Source organism: Protopterus annectens, chromosome 2.part1 (assembly GCF_019279795.1).
Source record: "Protopterus annectens isolate FY-2018-M chromosome 2.part1, PAN1.0, whole genome shotgun sequence".
Lineage (NCBI taxonomy): Eukaryota > Metazoa > Chordata > Ceratodontiformes > Protopteridae > Protopterus > Protopterus annectens.
The window spans coordinates 458663215-458686952 of record NC_056729.1 but is presented as its reverse complement, the minus strand read 5'-3'; the positions used below and the strand labels follow the sequence as shown (position 1 = coordinate 458686952).

Below are 23738 nucleotides of genomic sequence, written 5' to 3'. Positions count from 1 at the left end.
CTGAGAAAGGTGCAAGATGTTTCCTCCAATGTTACTGTTAATAGAAATAGCTTTGGTTCTTAACATCCACAAATATGTAACTCTGTAGCCTACATGAGACAAAACAGTGCAGAAACATTAACTAGGTATTTCTTGATAGACAAGGTTACAACATGGTCACACCTGCTCTCCATCTTCTTATGTCCAGGCCGGTTTTAATGGAGGAATACTGTGCTGAGGTGACCAATTTACCTGTTGTTTGACTGACTGGTAAAAAGCATAATTTTTCATTGCCAAACTAGTTTGCTTTTCTTTCAACATAAATGTTCGGTGACAGTGATTGATTGCTTGTTTCCTGACATTTGTCACTGACTTAAATTAGTAGCTTTTAGCAGCAACACCTGCTGGTTCTGTTACCATTAAAATGCATTTCTCTTCTGTAATTAACAATTCTCATTCCTCTCTGTCAGACCTAAATAGGGAGAATAATTTGCTGTATAAAAAGTAATAAACTACTTCCTCCTTTCATGCTAGATAATTATATCAGTAATTATATCAGTAATGACATATACACTGGTATTTGGGTATACTTAAAATTAGTTTATTATAAGACATAAGTATCTGCACAAACACACACACACACACACACACACACACACACACACACACACACACACACACTACAGTCAAGGTATTTGTCCCTATCCTATCTGCCCTGCCACAGTTCACCCAACCCAATAAAACTTTAGTTCCATTACAGCACAAATCTATTAGGTCCTTGTGGTTTAGTGTAATCCCCCCATCCCCCAATCCCCATTAGGATTTCAATGCCATCATGGCGCTTCAAAGAGTCATCCCTGGTATCTAGTACATCTTCCTACCCCTATTCCCTGTTGGTATGTTGGTGCCATTATGGCACTTTAAAACCTGTCCTCTACATGAATTTGTCCCTTGCAGTTCTCTGTATTATTTTCTAAACACTTTTTTGAGTAGGACTCCTTTTCATTAGAAAATTCAGATTACTGCATATTTTTCTTTTACTTTTGGCACCCCATAAATTCCTTACTCTATTTTATGTACTGAAGTTTATTAATTAAAAAACAAGTTTTGTTTTATCAACAAATGACAGAGTTTTCAGAAAATATCAACTTGCTTTGATGTTAGTTTGAATTATGAAAATGTGGCTATTCATGCTATGATATTTATGCAGTTTTATTTATTTATTTATTTATTTATTTATTTATTTATTTATTTATTTATGTGCTTGTTTGTTTGAGATAATAGCAAATGTCCTGTTTTGAAATTGTTTTTGATAATACCTAAAATTCTGGAATATAATCCGGACTTCATAAAGTTTGCAGAATCCAGTGCAGTATACCAATATCAGGGCAAAGTTGCAGATAACAATGTAATATGTAAATGTACCACAGTGAACTCAGAATACCTCGGTGCACAACAGAGCATCTCAGTGGTAACAGTACACTGTATATTCATAGGTTCATAGGATGATATTAGGCTATGAGCCTGGAAGCCCTTATAAGCCTAGCCAGGAATTTCACCCATGTTCCCACAAAGTCAGCACCTTTACTTGCAAGTAATCTGTAAGCAATGAAAAATCACTGTAAAAGTATACATTAACAAAGTTAAGGAAAGATTCTCACAAATCAAGCATCCTGATAGCCTTAAATGCATATCTATAATAGAATCTCTCCAGTAAACTTAAGGACAACTACAGAATATCATTGTAACTCCATCAATATAAAACTATTCTAGATATCACTTACGGATTCTGATGGAATCTGTACATTTTCTAATAAATATGTAATAAAGGTGAAGGGCAATCATGGCCACATCACCACAGCTAACACGAGCTAACAATGGGTGCAGGACTTGTGGGGAATACAGGTAATGCACCCACCAAAGGTAAGTGGGAAACAGAAAAGAAAATGTGGGGTATGACTGAAGAAGGGGCACACAAGAGGGCATGTTAAAACAGGAAAATCAGAGGGGCATGGGCATTTTTTTTTTGGTGGGAATAGGCCTCATTTTTTTATTTTATAAGAATAGAATGAAAGGTAAATATAGTTAAGAGGAGCAGAAGGCCATCACAGCGGGTATACCCATAAAACAAAGATCACAACATAAGTCAGATAAAGACTAGAAAAAAAGTAAAGACAAGTAAGTTACACAGATGGCACACTGCACAACATGGGTAATGGACACCAGCCTTGGTGAAATGTAGAAAAATGTATTTACCTATGCACTATACATTATAGCATGGTGTGCACTGTGTGGTAGTCATACTAGGATGTGTATGACCAATGGTAGATGTGTGTTGTAGGGTAATTAATAAGGATCACAGTACACATTGGATAAAGGAACACATATCCCAGTAATTTGTCAGCAGTGCATATGTAAGCCAAGCAACATCAGAGATGACAAATGCAGATCTAAGAATGCTAGATAACTAATGCAGAGCACAGAACAGAATGGCTGACCATTTATGTGAAAGGCAAACACAAAGCACAGTGCTAAACAGCAATACAGCAGCAAAGTAACAAGATGTCTGATAAATACACAAGTAGATGTACACAACCCAAACAAATGTGCAATAAAATGGAAATATGTGACACACATATGCCATGTCAAAGGCAACACAGAGGCCTAGGTGTATATGTATGACTGTCAGTGACCTAAATCAAGCATACATGAACACAATATTAATACACATGCACACACCAATGACATGCAATAATATCTGGACAAATCTGATACTACAGCTTTAAAAAAACTAAAGCTATCAGGTTGTGTACATGAATTTCAGCAACATGCACTGCTCAACACACATGTATAACGAGAACAAGGATGTATTGCAAGCAGTAGCCAGTGACTTGTGTCAGGTGTCCTGCATTGTAAAATGGTCATACATTTGCCATGTGTTGACCATGTCAGCAATGTAATACATGAGAATGGGCAATAATTTTAACAAAGGCAAACATATCTGCAAAATATTACACAAATGTGAAGGTAGAAGTGAGGTGGATAGCCTGGATCCATATTAAGGAAGAACATTATAAAGAAGGACAAGATAAGATTACTTATTGCAAATGCAGGTGTACAGCTCATAGGGTATTGTCCAGGCCAACCCAAAATAAATTTAAGCAAATAGTAAATGCATGCCACATGGGCAGACTGCATTGCTGATGTCCACCATAACAGGTATGTATATGTCACACATACACAGTAATGTGCAATCATGTAACATCAAGCAAAGAATTTAAATCACATACACATATCCTGTCATGCCAGTGGTGAATAAACAACCACAAGTGTATGTCACATACCTTGCTAATTACTGAGCAGAGGATACTCCTGTGAGCATCATTACAGCACATCAGTCAGTGAATGCTTATGTCAAAGGTACAGTGATGTTTCAGCATGGATTGAACTATGTGCAGAGACATGTGCAATCATCTGTTACTGTGTACAAATATTACCAGACGGTGGGAACTTACGTGAATAATGAATGGATGTGGAAATGTAAAATAGAGCAATCGTGGCATAATGTACTGTTACTGAATAAATTATTCTTATCACAGTTTATACATTAGTTTTAAATTGCTGTTTGCTGCAGTCAGAAAAGGAGGACTGCCCATAGATATGACATATCTATATATGACCCCACATGGCATCAGCATGGGCAACACATGATGCACAACACATCATGCCAGCAGGACAGCATGACAACTCTCATCCAAAACATATGGGAAATGGCATGTCCTTCTGTTGCATGTTCATGATATAGCAATAGACACAGTGACAGTGTTAGACTATGGTAAACATCTGCTGTCTGTCAGTTTCCCTTAGTAAACAAGGTAATTATTGTAACACTAGCTGCAGGTTAGCTGCCACAATGCATGGTCAGCTGAATCTGGGAGGAAAGTGTGATGTGTTAACATGCATCATGCACACACTGAAACATAATTAAATGTCACATGGCAATATCTGCATGGTACATTCGCACATGTAACACATAAGCATGGCAGTTACATAGTATGCATGCACAAGCTTGCATACACAATTCAATTAATTATATAGCAATCAGCATGTTGGTAGCATAACACAATCGGAGCACACAGATAATATTATGGATCTGAGGAACTGGCCTAAAGGGGATAAGCCTCACAAATGATATCCTAGGCTATCTCTCTGAATGAGTCATGCATAGTCCATGCCATGTCTTTTAAAAAATTCCCCATCATGTCCCTCATCTGTGATCAAAACACATTCGTCACTACCTCCCGGCTCTCCTTCCGATAATTATCTCTCTGTTGTTCCTGGCATTGTTGCCTCTGGAGTGCAGCAGGCATGATGGCTTGTGCAGTTGTAGGTCCAGCTTTCTTGTTATTGTCATATTCATCATCAGCAATCTTGAAGACACTATTAGTGGTCTGGTATGTGCTCATCATCAACATTTGATTGGCAGTTGTCCACAGTTACCATGCTTGATCAAGATGAATCACAACACACAACAAAAATTATATATGCATACCTGTTACTACCTGTCTGCACAATATACCCGGTGTGACACAAAGAACAGGCATAAAACAGTCAACATAAAATGTTCAAATATGTTACGACCATAGTCCAGTGTACTACTGTATGCAATGTATGTCAGTAATAAAAAACATAACAATGAAAAGCAAATGTCAATCACGCTGCACGTTCACATGAAGATCGTAACTGACCTTAAAATTAAACTGGTGTGTACGTCTGTAGTCTAACATACATTAATTAACATCCCATCCACATGTAAGTTCTGCAAATACAAATATAAGATTGAATGTTTAGTGGCCTTCATCAAAGTTCGGATTTAAAACACAGTTCAATTTGAAATGATCAAACATTAGCAAATAGCACAATTATAATCAGCACAATTGCTGGTAGTGAATGGCTCCTAATACACACAATTGCTGCTTGTGTGTATTAGGAGCCATTCACTAGCAGCAATTGTGCTGCTAGGAGCCATTCACTAGCAGCACAATTGCTGCTAGTGAATGGTTCCTAATACACACAACCCCTTCCCCATTTCACTTTATCTATAGTTATGGACATGTCCAATAGCATTCTCCCTGACATGTTCTATTATTGATTATGTCCGGTAATAGAACATGTTAGGGAGAATGTATCCATCACCATTGTGAGCAGTTCAGTCATGGCCCTGCAATGACATGCATAACACAGCCTACCTATGGAAGCCATGACATCACCTGAACGTTTTCTTATTGGCCAGCATGAGGCATGGTAAGCATATGCAAAGCTAGCACATGTAACAAATCCTGACATTTGAATGGAATCATAATACCTGACACTGCCTCATGCCACATTAACATAATTGAAATTTTACAAAATAATAACTGGTAAAGTTAAGATAACATTATTATTGTAACCTGCACTGTTTAATGATGTTGGCTGCCTTGGTATACTGTCTAGCTGAGTGTCTAACAGCATGTCATTATTTCCATTCTTTTCCCTTTATTCTGTTCCCTGAGCAGCTGTGTCTGTGTGTTAATGTAAATTATAGTCCCTGCATGTAATAAGTCATATGAACAGCCACCAAGTGACATTGTTAAAATGAAGACAAAGTAGGAACACAGTATTGTGCAAACTAGGCAAACCATACGACAAACATCTGAGCTGGGCACCAATAACCCCACATCAATATAATGAATACAACAGTAACAAATTTTTATAATGTCCAATCATAAACTCAGTCACAGCCTGTGACACATGAGGATCTAGTATATGCATGACCCACCTATAATCATTAGCATGCAAAATGCAAACATCCTGATGATGCTTGATGATTATGAAATATTGGAAAGAAATGTCTATCTATGCTAATATTCACAAATACAGAACACAAGTATGTCATAACAAAAGCACCCAAGGTGTAGATAGGCAAATGCAATATCAATACTGAACTGAAGGGCATACCACACACTCAGCAAACAGCATGACCCCAATTCAGTCTTAATAGGACAACACACAACAGATCAGTTATTTAAAATCACATACAACAGCAATCAAAACAATACAAGCATTTATGAAGAAAGCAGTGTGACAGATATACACACCTGATTGTCATTTAGGTTGTGGCCTACATTTCAAAACCAATCTTCAGAAAACATGGCTTGCTGTTAAGTCATATTTCAACATATCTGTATTTCAATCAGACTTTTAAGTACAGGTATAGTGCGATTATTGCACTTACCTTACTGATGCATGATGGGTATTTTAGCATTCTAAGCAATATAGATGATAATGCAAAAAATATGTGCTTGTAATAAGGATCAGATACATTTTATTTAACAAAATAGAAAAATTAAACAACATATTTCTCTCTCTTTGCTGCATCTAAAGTCTGTGCATCTGCTTGATGCAGAGGGCATGATTTGGGGTCCTGTCCTCATCACCTGGAAAAAGAAAAGAGCAACTATGAATAATGCAGACCTCAAATAACAGGGGTATACATTGTTCAGATTAGGTTCTTTATTTCTGAAGAGCATTAGAGAATAACCATATGCACTTTGCAATGTTATACACACAGACTTTTATATCTTTGAACATACCTGAACACAGATTGGAGAACATGAGATTTAAAGTTCCAACTCTAATGTATGTCCACACACTAACCCTGCCATCTATCTGTTTAGCTAATCCATCTTGCCTGAGACTGAGTTTTGTGAATGCAATGGAAAGACTTGGGGTAATGAATGTGCAGGGATGGCTACTAGCATGATCCTAGCTTAGGATTTCGGAAAATGAACACTTGCCGAGCATGTAGATAAATAATTTGCAAGAATGAATTTGTGTCAGCACAGTGGTCTCAGACAGTAACAGCAAGTGAAAAATGTCATCCCTCAGATAGTGGGACAGTGTCATGTATCACATAGCTTCTGTTAACAGAGACATAAAAGATGCTGTACCTCAGGGACATAGTAAGGTATGTGGCAGGACTACATTTACAGCTATCCCTTGGCAAAATGCACATAGCATTTCAAATGCATACATCACAGTGTCCCCCTGATCTGCATTTGAATTGTAAGTCTGACCATCTGACTCCCTGAAAAGATAAGATGTGGTTGTTGAAGTGAGTATACGGATAAATGAAAAAAACAACTCTTTATAGCGCTTTTGAAAATGATATTGCACAAAACTGTCTATCAGACATATAGCGGTCTGCTGCAAGCTTTACACATAACTCTGCACTTAAAAAGATGCTGTTAACAGAGTATTATTGATTATGAACATATTATTTATTTATTTGCATTTGTTTACCAGGATGGTCCACTGGACTGAAATTTGTCCATTTTCAGTGGAGGCCTGGGTCAAAAAGCTCCACATTAACTAGCACATACAATAGAAGAGTAACAGTTGAATACACAAGTCGAGAGTTACAGTTGTATATACAGAGGTAAAAGTTTGACATTAACAATTACATTCAGTACAGTACAATATAAGAGACACGGCTGAATACACAAGTCAGAAGTCACAGTTGAATACACTAAGATAAACTTGTCAATATCATAACTTCAAATAAAGTATTAAGTAAACTAACAACTTGTGAAGATACATTCTACAAGAACATCAATAAAGATGTATCCTAAAATACAACATAAGTGTACGTGTCAGTCATTTCAAATCAATATCAGATAGGTGTTACAATCATACCAGGCATAGAAGACATTTTTATGAATATTGATTCTAGTGGGTAGAAGAGTTTGACTTGTCAGACAGTAGGTAGATATAGGTGATAGTAGTGGTCACCTGGGAATTAGACTTTGAGAGGTGCAGAATTGGCACATGTGCAGTGCCATATAGTGGAAAGGCATTACTGTAGAGACTTTTTAAAAGAATATGCATTCCTGGTAGTCCTTATAGGTACTGGAAGGGTGTTCCACTGTTTGGTGATCAAGAAAGAGTAAAGCATCTGGCCAGCTGGAAGGTTTGTTTTCTTCTACTTTCAGAAGAAGTTGGTTCTCTGATCTAAGAGGCCTATTTGGGTGGTAGGGAGTAATTATAGAAGTAAGGGCTGGGCAGTCTGAAGTTTTGTAGATAATTTTGTGTGCTGTTGTTAACTGTAAGTATGTAAGGTAATGTGGGAGTTCGAGACAGTTTAGGACATGTAAGAAGGAACAGTGATGGGAGGAGTATTTGGATTTGTATCTTGGATTCATAGGAATTTGATGAATGACCAGTTATTCATAGTCGTGCACAAAATAAATATTAATATCAATAAGCAGTTATGTAGAGAAGAATACTCCACAATGTATAAATAAACAAAGATAACAATATAATGATATGTTCCCCATAAAGGGTTGAACCCACAGCACACCGAAATATAGGCATACTGTCTGGCTTCTTTACATGCCAAGCTAACAGTCAACATACATTTCTTTGTAACAAACATGTCTGTTATAATGTAAAGCAATAATAGCTATTAACACATAACTGAAAATGTATGAGTAATTAGTAGGACAGGCTGTCCTCTTAGCTTAAACAAATGGGACTGTAGTAAAAATGTTCACTTTATTAAGAGGAATGAAATAAAGAAGTTATTTATGAGTTACGATTCAGACATATACAGGTAGAGTAGGTGATACTTTTGTATTGTAACAAATAACTACAAAATGCATAGTCATCAGCGGTCTAGGCATTATAGACATCAGTGATACATGACTATAGTGGATGTGGGAAATTATGTCATCATATGTTGGAAAACAGATACACATCAACAATGTTTAGTATTATGTATATTATTAGCAAAAAGCAGCACAGCAAAAGCAAATAACTGTCAGAAAACAGAATAAAATATAAATTGCAGTATCTGTAGGAATACCAGCACTTTATTAACAAGACAATGACTTCAGTTAGCGCTTTTGTCTCCCTTCACTCTCAGAGACTTCTTCAGACTAAAATTCATTGTTCATTACATACATTAAATACCCATTCTTGGGATACATCACCCAACAACATCCAATCTAAGTTAAGAAGCCTAGTCACATGATGAAATAGGCTAAATTGAAGAGAAATAAAACTTCTACAAAAATTCTAAAAAAAGTCAGTGTTTTAACCCTTTTATTTTAAGTACATAACAAATTCCTCTCTATTATTGAGACCAGGGGAAAAATATGCATTTAATTTAACTTGCCAACAGTATTCTAGCCATCCCAGTTCCTCCTCTATGTTAATAATATTCTTGGTGTTACTCAGTACTTCTAATACTAAACATTTAAAGTTAACTTTGAATTTATTTTCTTTATAGTGTTTACACATAGCATTCTTTTCATCTCCATTGACAATAGCATACTTATGCTCATAAATTCTTCTGTTGAGCTCCCTGGTAGTTCTTCCCACATAAAAAGCATGACAATCCATGCACATTAATAGATAAACTATATTTTTACTCTTACATGAAAAACCTCCTGGTATTCTGACTACATAGTTTCCCACTTCAGTTTCACTAGAGTCAATATACAAATAGTTGCACATGTTACAGTTGAAACACTTATTCATTCCTTGTTTACCTTCGACTTGTATTTTTCTATTTAGTTTACTATGAAAAAAATGTTTATAAGTTTTAGCTCTCTTTTGTACAAACCTGGGCCCTGTACCTATCTTTTTAATAATTCATTATTACCTTTGAAAATACCCCACTTTCTACTAATAATATTTTCATAGCTTTAGAATCAATACTATTTTATACTGCTAGTGCTGTCTTATGCTTATATTCTGTTCTTTTTATACTATCACATTTAGATACTTTTCTTTCACCTATTTCTTTCTCTAACAACTTATTCATATCCTTGTTAGGATACCCTTTACATTCCATTCTTTTACAGAAATTTTCAGGTTCTTGTATGAAAACATTATCATCTTTAGTGAGATTGCTTATCCTTTTTAACTGGCCCTTAACAATGTTAGATTTTGTTTTTTTGGGATGGAGATGAATAATGTAAGTACATGTTGTTCTGAAAATCTTTCTTATAAATCTTAAAGATCAACCTATTGTCTTTCTTATAAATAGTAAGATCTAAATACTTAATTCTATGCGTGTCATAATTATGAGTAAATTTAAGATATGAACATACATTATTAATATATTTCAGGAAATCATTCAAGATATCAATAGGCCATCTCCAAATTAAAAAGACATCATCAATAAAGCAAACCATCATTAATATATATTAATTATATTCACTATTGATGATGTTAGCTGTCTCCCAACCTTCCATAAATACATTGGCATAACTGGGAGCTAAATCTGCTCCCATAGCCACTCTGTTGATTTGAACATACAATTGTTCATATAACTCCAAATAGTTGTAACTTAATACCAGATCAATCATTTCCATAAGTAATCCTACTGTATCAGAAGAGAACATTCTAGATCTTAAAAGTGCGATTCTGACTGTTACCATACCATCTATATTAGGAATCATAGTATAGAGGGAATTGATATCCAATGTAACTAATATATCAGTTTCATTCACAACGACAGTCTCAATTTTACTCAGAAAGTCAAAGCTATTTCTTATATATGTAATGTTTTTAGGTACCCCTTTTTGAAACATTTTGTCCACAAAAACAGATAGCCCTTCAGTCTTACTTTTAGCACTTGCAACACTAGGCACTCAGTCACGGCCTGTGACACATGAGAAAAGGGTTAAAATACTGACTTTTTTAGAATTTTTGTAGAAGTTTTATTTCTCTTCAATTTAGCCTATTTTATCATGTGACTAGGCTTTTTCTTTAATTTAGCCTATTTTATCATGTGACTAGGCTTCTTAACTTAGATTGGATGTTGTTGGGTGGTGTATCCCAAGAATGGGTATTTAATGTATGTAATGAACTATGAATTTTAGTCTGAAGAAGTCTCTGAGAGTGAAGGGAGATGAAAGCGCTAACTGAAGTCATTGTCCTGTTAATAAAGTGTCAGTAATCCTACAGATACTGCAATTTATGTTTTATTAGGTATATTATAAACATTAGTAAATAAATTAACAACATGGGAATATAGCACATATGTATATGGAGAGAAGTCACTATGTCTTTTTAATTATTCAGATGAGCTAATTGTCAGATCAGCTGTGTAATGGTTATAAACGCCATGTGTCTGATATATTTGGGTCACAGCTATACCTCTAAATGTTGTAGGAATGCTCAGGTATATGTAGAATTGTCACACTTACTGTAGGAATCCAAGGGCTGTCTGCGCATCTTGTCAGCCCTCCGATTAAGCTGCTCTGTGTCCCTCTATTGCAGGTTATCATAGAGGTGGTGAACCTGCACTACAGTCTGGTAGATCCCTCTCATTCTAGTTCCAAATGTTGAACATTGGAAAGTTCCTTGGCCTGGCTTTCATCTGATGCTCCACTCCAGCTTAGAATGTCAGCATCTGGGTAGTCTTTTCCTCAGTCCAGTTGGGCACTCAGACATGTTGAAGCCTCCTGGAAGTAGCCATCTTGATAATGTTAATACTCCAGTGGAAAATGTAGCAAAATTGGAAAAATACTCACTGACATCCCACTCAGTTCTAAAGTAGCAAAGATCTGATCTGTAAATGTATCAAAATCAATACTGAAAAGTGGCGCTTATGTCATGTTATCAGATCATTGGAGCTAACGGGCATGTGCTACACATGGTACTGTTTATCGATACCTATTTGGGTACTTGTACATAGCACCATCCCATTATGCTGAGCTATTGGTTAAAGAACCAAATTTCAAAAACTTATGTGGATGTGTGTAAATGGGATTCCAGAACCTCAGAGATTAGTGAATCTTATTAATTCAGTATGGCGGGAAGGGTACTTAAAAGACAGATGCAGATTAGGTGCTCTTACTTTCAGTTATATCTGAGTTATAAAAATCTGGTAAGGTAAATTGGCACCTGCTATCATTTCTGTTTTGGTGAATATTATCTCTGTTAACATTACTGATTCTCAAATGTATTTGTTTAGATTTATTTTATGGAAAATGTGCATTAAGAAAAATGTTTATAATTTACTGGTGTGCTGTTTGATTTACCTATATGCATGTAGGTGTTGCCATCTGCATTAAGGACATGTAGTAATTTCCCATATGAGCTTGTATAGACAGATTTATGTAGCAAAAGTGAGCAGCACATAAAGACGGATTTATAGATGATCTGCATGTTGTGCAGGTGACTCCATACGCTATGTGGTGTACATGCTGAAGCCTACAGATCCAACAGTATCTGTATGTACTATGCCCTTTTGTTGTCATGGATATTCATTTATTGATGATTCTCAACACAAGTCTTATAACTACTGGTTCAATACAAAAAGGATCCATACTTTCTGTGGCCTTTTTACTGATACTGAGGCTTTCCGATGCTTTCCGTAAGTTGCTCAGTCGATAATTTGTGTTGTATTTTAATGTGAAATGCATGCAGAATCCTGTGGCATGTTGCTGTTATCTTTGGACCTCCATTAAACAAATACGTAGTGTAAGGGGGTGTGAATCCCACAGATAGCCTCTACAGAACACACAAGTTATGTTGATTTTACAAGTGTTATATCATATTACTGTAAGTCACAGTGAGTGTTTCACAGACTTTTGCATTACACAGGAATGCATACACTTTATGGTGACATACACTGTCCACATAATCATCTGCATATCAGGACCCCTGACATGAATATGAACATGTGCATATCACTGTCTTTCAGATGGCAAGCAGACCAAGGGGCAATAATTCCTTCCCAACAGGAAACTGATATTATTAGAGGTGCTCTGTGACAACATGGATGGAGACTTCTTGAATGGACAGGGAATACAGTATGGAGGAATGAAGTCTGGGCTAACATCACCAACATGATTAATGCATTTGGAGGTCACAGTAGAAATTTTTAGGCCTCTCACCGGTGCTGCTCTGACATGATCCTCAATGCCACCAACAGATTATGATGGAGTGAAAGATCAATTCATGCCACTTATGGTGGCCCACCATTGACCCCCACCAAGAAATCACAATATTAGTTATCTTCCTGCATATGGCAAGTAGGGAACAATGCATACACAGGGGCAGTATAGAAGTAGACGATACAGGCAGAACATGTATGTCTTACTTTGTACGACATGGATGGCTATAGAGTAATTCATCACATATCACTGTTGCATGCATATTCATATATTATCATTTTGTATTTACAGCAGTGGAATTGAATTGAGCACACAGATCCACACAGGGTGATGACAATGAAAGTAAGTGTAATGACATGTACTCATACAACTGCAGTACTGATAGAACAGTACAAGCAGCATGTGTAATGTTGTCTGCATTAATGTTCATAGATCCATCTACTTCTGCACAACACCAGGGAATAGCAGGTGAACATCTTCATACTGTGTTATTGTCACCACTGTCCACTATTGCCTCAGCCTCATGTCATGACACTGCTGTTCACTGTCATTCTGATATTTTCCTAACATTGTACACTACAGCTACATCCAGTGGTGGCCCAAGTAATGCAGGTGCAAGTACAGACAGACCAGGTATGTTACCACAGCCGATTCATAGCTTGCAGCAATGTGTAGCAAACCTGTGATACATGACATTAATGCCACTGTTTTTCTACACAAGGACCTCTGGCTAACAGGTGCAATATCTGTCAAATGAGTAGTCATTATCTCTGTTACCATGTCACATATATGTCATCCTGTCAGTATTCCATTGCCTGCATACATACCTGTGTTGTACTTCTCTTCAGTTTATCACAGCAGGATCCACAGTACAGCACACAAACTCACAACAATGGGAGTCTGTCAGTGGTATGCTATTACCTATCTTTCATATATGTCATTGCTGCTACTACTTTTGTTTCCTCCATTAATACTGTGTCCTAGCCATTCATAGGACAGACTGCATCATCAAGTACACAAACAAGTGGTATGTCTATGTAAGCCTACTGTCTGTTTTAGCACTGTTGGAGTGGAGCATGCTGGGAATGATATGATTAATAATGCTGACTTTGTTTCCCTACAATAGTTAAAGTCCAGCCCTCTTCTACCACACTGTCTTCCCATCAGGACTTGTCAGGTGTGTGTTATGTTTTTATTCATCACATGTCATGTTCGTTGGCTATGTAACCTAAGTGTTAACTCCCCTGTTATGTACATTCCATGATGCATACACAGACAAGATGGAAGGAAGGAAATCTTTGCAAAAATTAGGAGGTGCAGCACCCAGCAGAATAAAAGTACTCTCATTAAACCAAACAAACAACTCAGAGGACAAATAAAGTCTACCAAAGCCAAATCAGAAATAAGTTTGGCCTCCCAGGCCAAGGACAACCACAAAACATTCTTTAGCTATGTCTGGAACCTCAAAGGCAGAGCACAGTTGTGTGCAGAGCTCATTGTAAATGGAGCCACCTATAATGAGCCAAAAGATATAGCAAACCATCCGGCTGATAAATTCAGCTCCAACTTTACTCCTCTTTCCCCCTCAGCCTTCCCTCAGGAAATATCATCAAATATAACTCTTTCTACTATCACTAGGGAACAGGTCCTTAATGCAAGAACACTGCATCAAAGGGTCCAGACAATATCCCAGGATGCCTTCTAAATAGCATGAAACATGACCTGTCAGGGTCTCTGGAATTACTATTTAACTGTATCCTCCAAACAGGCTTCGTGCCTTATGAATGGAGAAAGGCAACAGTCATCACTCTGCACAAAAGTGGTACATCTGCAGACCCTATAAACTACAGACCCATAAGTCTCACTAGTCTTAAATGTAAAGCCATGGAAAGAATTATCATGGAGATGATCAACAGAGATATAGTAAACCTCCAGACACTGGATCCAGCCCAGTTTGGTTTCGTAAAGGGCAGATCATGCCTACTCAACCTGGTGGACTTCTTTGAGAAGATCACCAAAGCAATGGATGAAGGCAAAACCATTCACACTGCCTACCTTGACCTGGACAAGACATTTGACAATAATACCCAACTCAGGCATTGTTGACAAACTCAAGAGGTTAGGTACAAACCGTATGTCACCCAGTGAATAGCCAACTGGCTCACAGGCAGGATCCAGGAAGTTAAAATTGTTCACCTCTACAAAGAAGCCAGTCACAAGTGGAGTCCCTCAGGGATCAGTCTTTGGACCGCTCATTTACTTTTCAGAAGTCAAGGCCAATGTCAGTGGTCTCTAGCTGACTGAATTTGCAGATGATTGCAAATTAGGAGCTGTCATTGAATCTCACACTGACACAAATGTTCTCCAAGAAGGGCTGACACAGACAAACAACTGGTGTCAGAGTCATGGACTAAAATTAAATGCCAAGAAATGCATAATAGTATCCTTTGGGAAGTCATCCATCCCTGGTAATGATCATATTGACAATACACCCCTTAGAGTTGACCCAGTAGTCAGGGACGTAGGGACACACATAGATAGTAATCTAGTTTTTGATCATCATGTGTCTACAGTGGTGAGGAAATCATTCTATGTTGAGCAACTTATGATCAAAGGTATGGCATCTAAGTCCAAGGAATTCATTGTTCCACTGTATTCAGCATTCATTAGACCTATCATTGAGTACAATGCCCCCTTTGGTACGTACCTAACTAGGCATATCCAATAACTGGAATGTCCACAGAAGTTCCTCACTAAAAGAATACAGGGCATAAGTAATATGTCCTGTGCAGACCACCTCAAGACTCTATCCCTGTATTCTGGCTCCTACAGACTTGTTAGGGGAGACCTATGCCTGGCATACAGGGCATTGTCAGACCCCACTCCGATGGACCTCCTGCATATCTGCAAAGTAAACAGTACCAGAATTAGCCATTCTAAAGACTTAAACCTTGCCTGTGATATAAATTGACCTGCTGTTGAGATAGGTATGTATCCCAGAGATTACCCCATCTATGGAACAGGCTCCCCATCCATGTGAAGCAGAGTTCCTCCCTAATACAATTCAAAGGCAATTTGGAAAATTGGATGGGAAACCAGAAATGCATCCCTGGTTTGGCACCTATGTCTCTGATGCAAACAGATAACCTCTAAATGGTTCATCTCCCAGGCCCATGCTTACCCTTATCAAGGGTATCAGAACTCATCAGAGATTTGGGATGCATGGCTAGGCTTAAAAAGGCCCTTGTGGTAGTTAGCTTAGTAAACACCTATGAACCTATGAAGATCTAATAGTAGGTCAGTATTATCTGTAACATTGCAGTGTGATATATGTATCACATATCTTTAATGATATACAGAATGTGATATAAGCACATTATCCTGATTTGTGTCATCTGTCTCTTCTTTCAGCACAGCTACCTGCATCCTCCATTAGCCCATCCATTGATTCTGATGTGTCTTAGTATGGTAGCATGGCACTTGGCTCACAGTACACTGACATGGTAATACAGTTTGACAAAAATGGTGACAATCATGTGGATGCAACTGTAGCCTCAGATGTGGAGAAAAAGTTGTCCATCCATTCTGACAATGAGGGGATAACAGATGGTGGACAGGATGAGGCCTGTGAACAACAGACCCATTTTGAGACTGCTGGTGATGTTGATAGTGTTCTATCGATACTAACCATTGCAGTAGATGTAGACGTGCACCTGGTGTGCATGGACAAGTGTCAGAGGGTGTATGTCTGTTCCTTCAGGCAAATAAACATTCCTAGCAATGTCATGGATCTGACATTTGTGCACTTGCCAGTGCCACAAATCATCTTGCACACCACCTGGGAGTGCTTCAAGAAGGACTGAAATGCAGACACTATGAAGTAATGGCATCACTGGCTCCTCAGAATAAAAGTATGCTATCTGTGGTACAATTAGTAGAATCCCTGGCCTCTACAGTATTACAGGAGTGGTATAGTACAAGCAGGGTTTTGCATACCCTGACTGTGCTTAGCTGATGCCACATGGGTGAAGCAGGCCCCCTCTCAGCAGAATGAATCTTGCCCATTGGGCATCAATGTCTAAGCTACAATGTGCACAGACTTCCACTGCTGGTCCATCTGCTGTGGGTCCAGCAGTCACGAACAGACAGTCAAGTCCCAGTGATGTTGCTTCACCTTTACATGCTGGCATCACCCTATCAGTCTCCTCTGTGGAACAACCTGGGCCAAATGTTTCCATACGTTGTAGGTGCAGACTCAACCACTGTGTGAGCCATCAGTCTGGGCACCCTAGACTGGATTAGAGTAACACAGACAGTTGATCCATTCTGTCCAGTAATGTCATTCTCACCCCATGGTGATGATGACTGCTGTGCAGAACATTGCCATTGTTATCTGTCTGTGTTCATTGACAGGTCTGATGCCACAGGAGTGCTACAGTTTTCACTAAACATATCTGACTACATTTATTACATTATTTTATCCATAATTTACAGTGATATATCTGGCTTGTGATATTAACAGCAGTTTGGCATTATGTTCTAAGCTGTTTACCTGTTTGCAACTTTGCAGCTTTTTATACTGGATAGATATGAATGTGTTGCACTAATGTGTATCTGTTATTGTGAGCCCTACTCAGATACAACACTATGAGTCTGTATGCATACCTGTGTCAGTTGTGCCCTGAGTTGATGATCCCTTTTGTGATAGATTTGCATATATTCATACTGTTATATGTTATGATTATGTTGTTATGTCTGACACTCAGTGTTTACATCTAGTGGGCACAATCTGTGCTGATGTGGTGGGGCAAAACTTGAACACCGATGTTTAATCTGTATACTTCTGTACATGAGGTTTGTTATGACTCAAAGTTGAAGGTCAGACACTGCCATGTTGCCTGGATCTGTACTTGTGGTTACACCCTATGTTGTATACACTTGTGTTTTCTGCCCCATGTCCTCCTGCTCCTCCACTGATACCTTTAGGATGTCATCATCAGACATCTGGGGTTCTTGGGGTAGTTCAGCCACACTTGCAGCTGGAAGACTGCCACGTGCTGTAGTTAGCATGCTGTGTAGCATAGCACACACAGTTATCATCTGTTCTACCGTTTCAGGTTTGTATTGCAGTGCACTCCCAAATGTGTCCAGACATTTGAGCCTTGCTTTCAGTATAACAAACACATGCTCTGTGGTATTTCTGGTTGTTGTGTATGCTCTGCAGGTTTGGATGGTTCATGGTATGGGGTCATTAGCCATGGCTCAAATAGATAACATCAGTCACAAGTTGTGGGGAGTAAACACACATTGTTAGTATGGATACTGTTGAGAGGGATGTCCTTAACTTTCTTCCTAGCAGTGTTCCTGTACTTACCCAGTAGCAGTCTCTCAGCTATTTCACTTTGCTGGAATGTGGGCCTCAAACCACTTTCCTTCCATATGGCAGCATCATGGATACTTCCAGGGTGTGTTGCCATAAGATTTGTTATGTTGCCATCTGCTGCACACACAAACTGGCAGTTCAGGGATGGATAGCCCTTTCTGTTTATATATCAGTCTGCTTCAGAATGTACTGAAGTCTTGACAGAGATGTGTGTGCAATCTATTACACCAAGTACATGGGGAAAGTTTGTGATGTTATAGAACTGGTGTATTACAGTTCTCTGCTCCATGGGGGGGGGGGGGGGTGGAAAGTGTATGTAGTTATCCACATTGCTGCTCACTGCTGCCAGAAATTTTGCCAGGGTACAACTGGCAGCTGTTTGTGACACTCCCACAACATCCCCCATGTGTCTTTGGAATGTCCTAGATGCAAGAATAACCAGGCTGAGATATACTTTGGTTTCAGTGGGGATGAGGTTTCCTCGTAAGGTCCACACAGGCTTGTGTGGGGCAGATATCTTGCAGAGACCCTGCAGCAGCTGACTGTCTAGATGATACCTCTCAATTATTTGTTGGTCTGACAACTGGTTTACCTGCAGCCTTGCTCAGTCTCTAGCTGGCCTCGGTTATGGTTTATACCATTGCAGCTTGTTGCAGTTCATTCACTGCAGTTTGTACTTTTCTTTTCTTTCTTTTTTTTCTTGCGCTATTCATACAGAATATTACAAAATCTGTAGTAGTAGCTTCTGTTCCTTGTGAGGCCGTAAAGCATACACCAGGAATTTCAGAAACAGATTCAGCATTGCAGTTTGTCACATTTAAGTTGCATTGGGCACGCACAATGTGTTTTGGAATACACAATTATCCAATACTGAACAGCTAAATACTCAGACTGCTTTCAGATTGTCTTCTGAAATCATTTCCACAGCTGGTACACTGAAGTCCTCATTTGGCAAGTAGCACTGTCCACATATAGCTTTTGAAATCTGTCCCTTTGGGGGGGGGGGGTTCTGTCACTATTCTGGTATTTCCTGTGATTAAGTAAGTTTTCTAAAACATCAATACTACTTTTTTTGTCGAATAAAAGTTAATATTTTGAGCTGATGTTTAAGAGTTTCTTTAATCAGATATCATACCCAGTAACTACTGATCATTCCTGAATGATTTTCAGTAAATTATAACATTTTCCTCTGAGTATTCTGAAATTGTGATGTGGAGAAGTCACTGTAGAAGTTCATTGATTTGTATCTAGTTTATTATCACCATTAAGCAAAGTTTCACCAAAAGACTGAAGAACCTCAGCAGCTGAAATATACTTTTCAACTTTTTTAATAAATATAAAATTACAAAATTTCATTAATAAAAAAAGGTAAAGAAAAGCACTAAATAGTCCAAAAGTGTATTTGAGTTACTGACTATCCTCATTATTTTGTAAAGTTTTAATTATTTCTTTTATCCATTTGCCAGGTGACATTTTTGGATTTCCCTTGCTGCTTGTTATCCACTATTCCTGTCTTCGCCTATCCAGTCTTCCTGTCACCCTCCTTTGATTGATTGATTAATTAATTAATTAATTAATGCATTTATTTATTTATTAATTAATATATCTATATAATGTATTTATTTATTTATCTAGTAATAATAACTGTAAAATAACAACAATAACACAGTCACACATATGTTCCCTTTAGGCTACCTCTGCAAAAAGTATAGCACTTGACTAAGTGATTTGCAAACAGCATGACAATTTCTGTTTAAATAAATAGTTACAAAACATATCTGGTCACTGTTGCTGGATAACTGCTGCAGCCACACAGGGTAGCAGCACTTCAGGTAATTGAAATGGCTCCTACACTATTCCCACGAAAGTGGGAAGGTTGCCGCTCTTGTCACCTGCTAGCCCAGGTCATATCATCATCCACCTTAAGTTGCTGACCATATAGACCCAGCTGTCACTCCCTAAAGTTCAAGAGAAAGACATAGCTTCTTTACCCACTATACCGAAATTATATGATTTGCAATGCTGGAATTAGATGCTATGGTTTGCCTACTGTCCTCATTTAGTAAGTTCTGCAGCACAGCAGGTTCATGGATGTAGCTTTGTCTTTGTAAATCATGAACAACAGATTACAGTGGTTCAGTCACATGAGTAGCAAAGTAGAAAACAATCTGGTAAAGAAGATTTGGGAGAGCTAGGAAGAAGGCAAGTGGAAATGAGGGCATTCAAGTAAGATATGAATCGCTTGCTTAAAAGAAGACCGGCGACAGTCAAGCGTGACTGATGAAGGTAGGAGAGTGGCACAGAATTGAAAGAGATGATGACAGATGAATTAACACCTCAACCCCTTTTAGAAAATTGGAAAAAGAGGTTTGATGATGATGATTCCTACACCCCTCCCCCTTTTCCTCCTCAACTCCATTGTCTCCATCCTAAAATCAAAGTATTCCACCCTGATGGGTGACCTCCAAAGGAGAAGGGGGGGGGGTCTCTGCAGCTGTCGTTAAATGTATGGATTAAACCAGTTAGTCAACTCTATGCTGTGGAATGGTATACTGCATATGGATGGCTCTCTTGATTTCTGACAATAATGTAATTTGTATGTTCCCATATGGATCTAATTCTGGGTAGTCTACACTATTGTATTAATGACGGTGTACATTCAGCAGTGTTATCCTCTGTCTAGAATTTGCCCACTGCCCTGTCACTGTAAAGATATACTTCACTGGCTTGTACAGTATATGGCTCCTTTACAATACCTGGCAGCTTGCTGTATCATCACCCTCATGTTTGCTGTAGCATATTCATCACTACATTACTAGTCTTTGGCTGTAGGAGGTGCTGTAAGTATTAAACGTCATTAGATGTCAGGTAGCATATCTCCTGAGGCTCTATAACCATCATTGCTATGGAACATCATTTGGTAGTGCACCTGCAGTGTAACAACTTTGGGGAGAGTATCACTGGCTTCTTATGCCACCCTGCTGTGTACCCTCCATGACCTCATTCATATATATTCAGGGGGGGATGCTGATCTGTGCAGCAGGTCCTTTTTTTGAATTGCCTCTGTAATGCTGCTCCAGTTCTTTTGGAATCTAACACAGAGTCATGCTTTTTTTTTATATTGTTTATCCTATGGCACATGGGATGTTAACAGGTAGTTTTGTTCATGTTATGGAAACAAAATTTTGAAATAGGTTATCACCCTGCAAATAGAACTACTGTATTAGGTATTTTAACGGTTTTATACACATCACTGTTTGACATCATCTCATTTTTTTCTCTACCAGATAATATTGAAGAAGGAAAGAGAAACTGGTCCTTAGGACAGGCTGGCTTTAGCCAGGACAGCGCTTTTACCGAAGTCCAGCTGAACCAGTTTGAGTAAGTGTCTTGCTCTTATTTCATAATTGATCACAATTGCTATATGGTGAGTTGGCATGATTTATTGTTACTTAAGAAAGCTATAGCTATAGCTACATCTTGATCCATTGACAAGTCTGAATTATTTATTTTGCTATGATTTCAGCGTAGTAACCAAGTACACATGTTCAAAATGGCAATTATTCAATAAGACCTATGACACAACATTCTGGGAAGAAAGAAAGTGTTCATAGATATATAATCTTTATTCAAAAGTTTGAAAAATATATAGCTTTTCAAAATACAGGTGTGGGAGTCACAAAAGATTAATTGACTATAATTTAAATACATTAGAGAACTGGTATATCTAATCTAAATTGTGTGTGTGCGTGTGTGTGCCTTCTGTGGAAGGTTGGGCAGCAGGCTGGCAACTCGACAACGTAAAACTTTACTGCCAATCATGAGAGGACAAGTGATCCGCTGTAGTGACCCCTAACTGGGAAAAGCTGAAAGAAGAAGAAGAGAACTGGTTTATCTAATAGTTTTTCACAAGGACAGCATAAGTTATTACACTAAAGGTACTGAAGGCAATCTTTTGCAATGTCAGGACCCACCAGAATGAGTCCTGAAATGCAGAGACTGAATGGCCAAAAGATCAGACGGACATATACTATTCCCAAAATGGCATTTCTTAGAATATTCCCTTTTCTCTGTGGTATGGTGATCTCTGGGTTGGTATATACAAGTTTTTTTTGGGGGGGGGTTGCTCCCTACAAAAAGAAGTTTAAAGGAGAAGAGTGATTTTCGACATTCATTCTTCTCCTGTGTTTTCGGTCTTTTTTTTCAGTGTCGACATTTCAGTAGGGAGCTGGTACTCTCCAACATTGGGTTAATAATTATATATGTTACCACAGTGGGCAGTGCATTCTAAATACCATGCCCTGCCAAGCGGTTACTACTTGCTGAAGTCCAAAAGGTAGGACTCTGCCATTCTCCATTCTCTGTTTAGTGAATGCTGTTGGGGACTGCTGGTGTTGTAAGCCCAATTCCAAAAGGGGAATCATGCTCACCACACTGAACTAATTCAGTGGCATACACTGACAAGGTTCCTTTGAATCACTGGAGAAGCCCATTAAACTTCTCTACCTAATTTTTGTAATAGTTATTGCAGGCAGTACCTGGTGGGAAGCCAGAGTGCCTGCACTACTGAGTTCCACATATAGGGGGAGCTGTACTGCAGGTTGCAACAGTTGGGTAGTAGAACTTTAGGCCATGTGCATGTGAGGAAATGTGTAGTGCATGCCATTCCCCAAACTCTTGTGGGTATAAATCACTGTGTCCTGTATTATAAAACTCAATTTACCTCCTTGGTACACCGGTGTGAAGGCTGGGGTGGCTAGCCACCATGCCTACATTCACCAGTCTGTCCTACATGTGTGCTCCTACACTGGATGGCTTCAGGACCATGCATATCCACCTGCATGCCATGCCTGGTATTGCAGGTAGGCAGAGCTAACATACAAGTAGAGCTGCTGCACATGAACTTGGCGATTCCACCAAGTCCTCAGGTAAGTTAATGTCACATCTCTAACAGCCAACACACATCTTTGCATTCCAGAACATTTTCTGAATAATCAACTTAAAAACATGAACTAAATAAATGAAAATATTTTGTGAAAAAGAAAAACAATGAAAACTGTGAATTAGAAATATCAGTAAGAAGTATTCTTTACAGTAATAACAGTCCATTCATTGGGCAGGATTCACGAAGGCTTGCACAGAGTCTAAGAGTAGTGTAAGACTCCATGCAGCCTTCGCGATCCAGGAACAGCCCAAAGTCCGTGTAAGAGACCAACTAAAACGTCTCTTACATGGAGTGGGCGTGGATAAGCTAATCACCTCACTTGCAGCCGAATAGCATGCAAATGAGGATGATTAGCGATCCAGGAAGCCCAAAACAGCCCGTGTAAGAGCCGTTTTAGCTGCAGAAATGTACTCAGTTGACAACTGAGTACGTTTCTGCAAAAACCACAATGGAGCCATGTCAGCTCCAAATAAAGGGTGCA

The 23738-nt window shown here is 38.5% G+C and overlaps 1 protein-coding gene across 1 annotated transcript in view; it reads left to right on the top strand.

Annotated features, from left to right (window-relative positions):
• The window catches only part of LOC122794104, a 1019538-nt gene that overhangs the window by 903041 nt on the left and 92759 nt on the right, over positions 1–23738 (top strand). The window contains exon 10 of the mRNA XM_044062251.1: positions 21600–21693. Coding sequence (XP_043918186.1) covers positions 21600–21693 — 94 coding nt within the window. The remainder of the gene's footprint in view (positions 1–21599; positions 21694–23738) is intronic.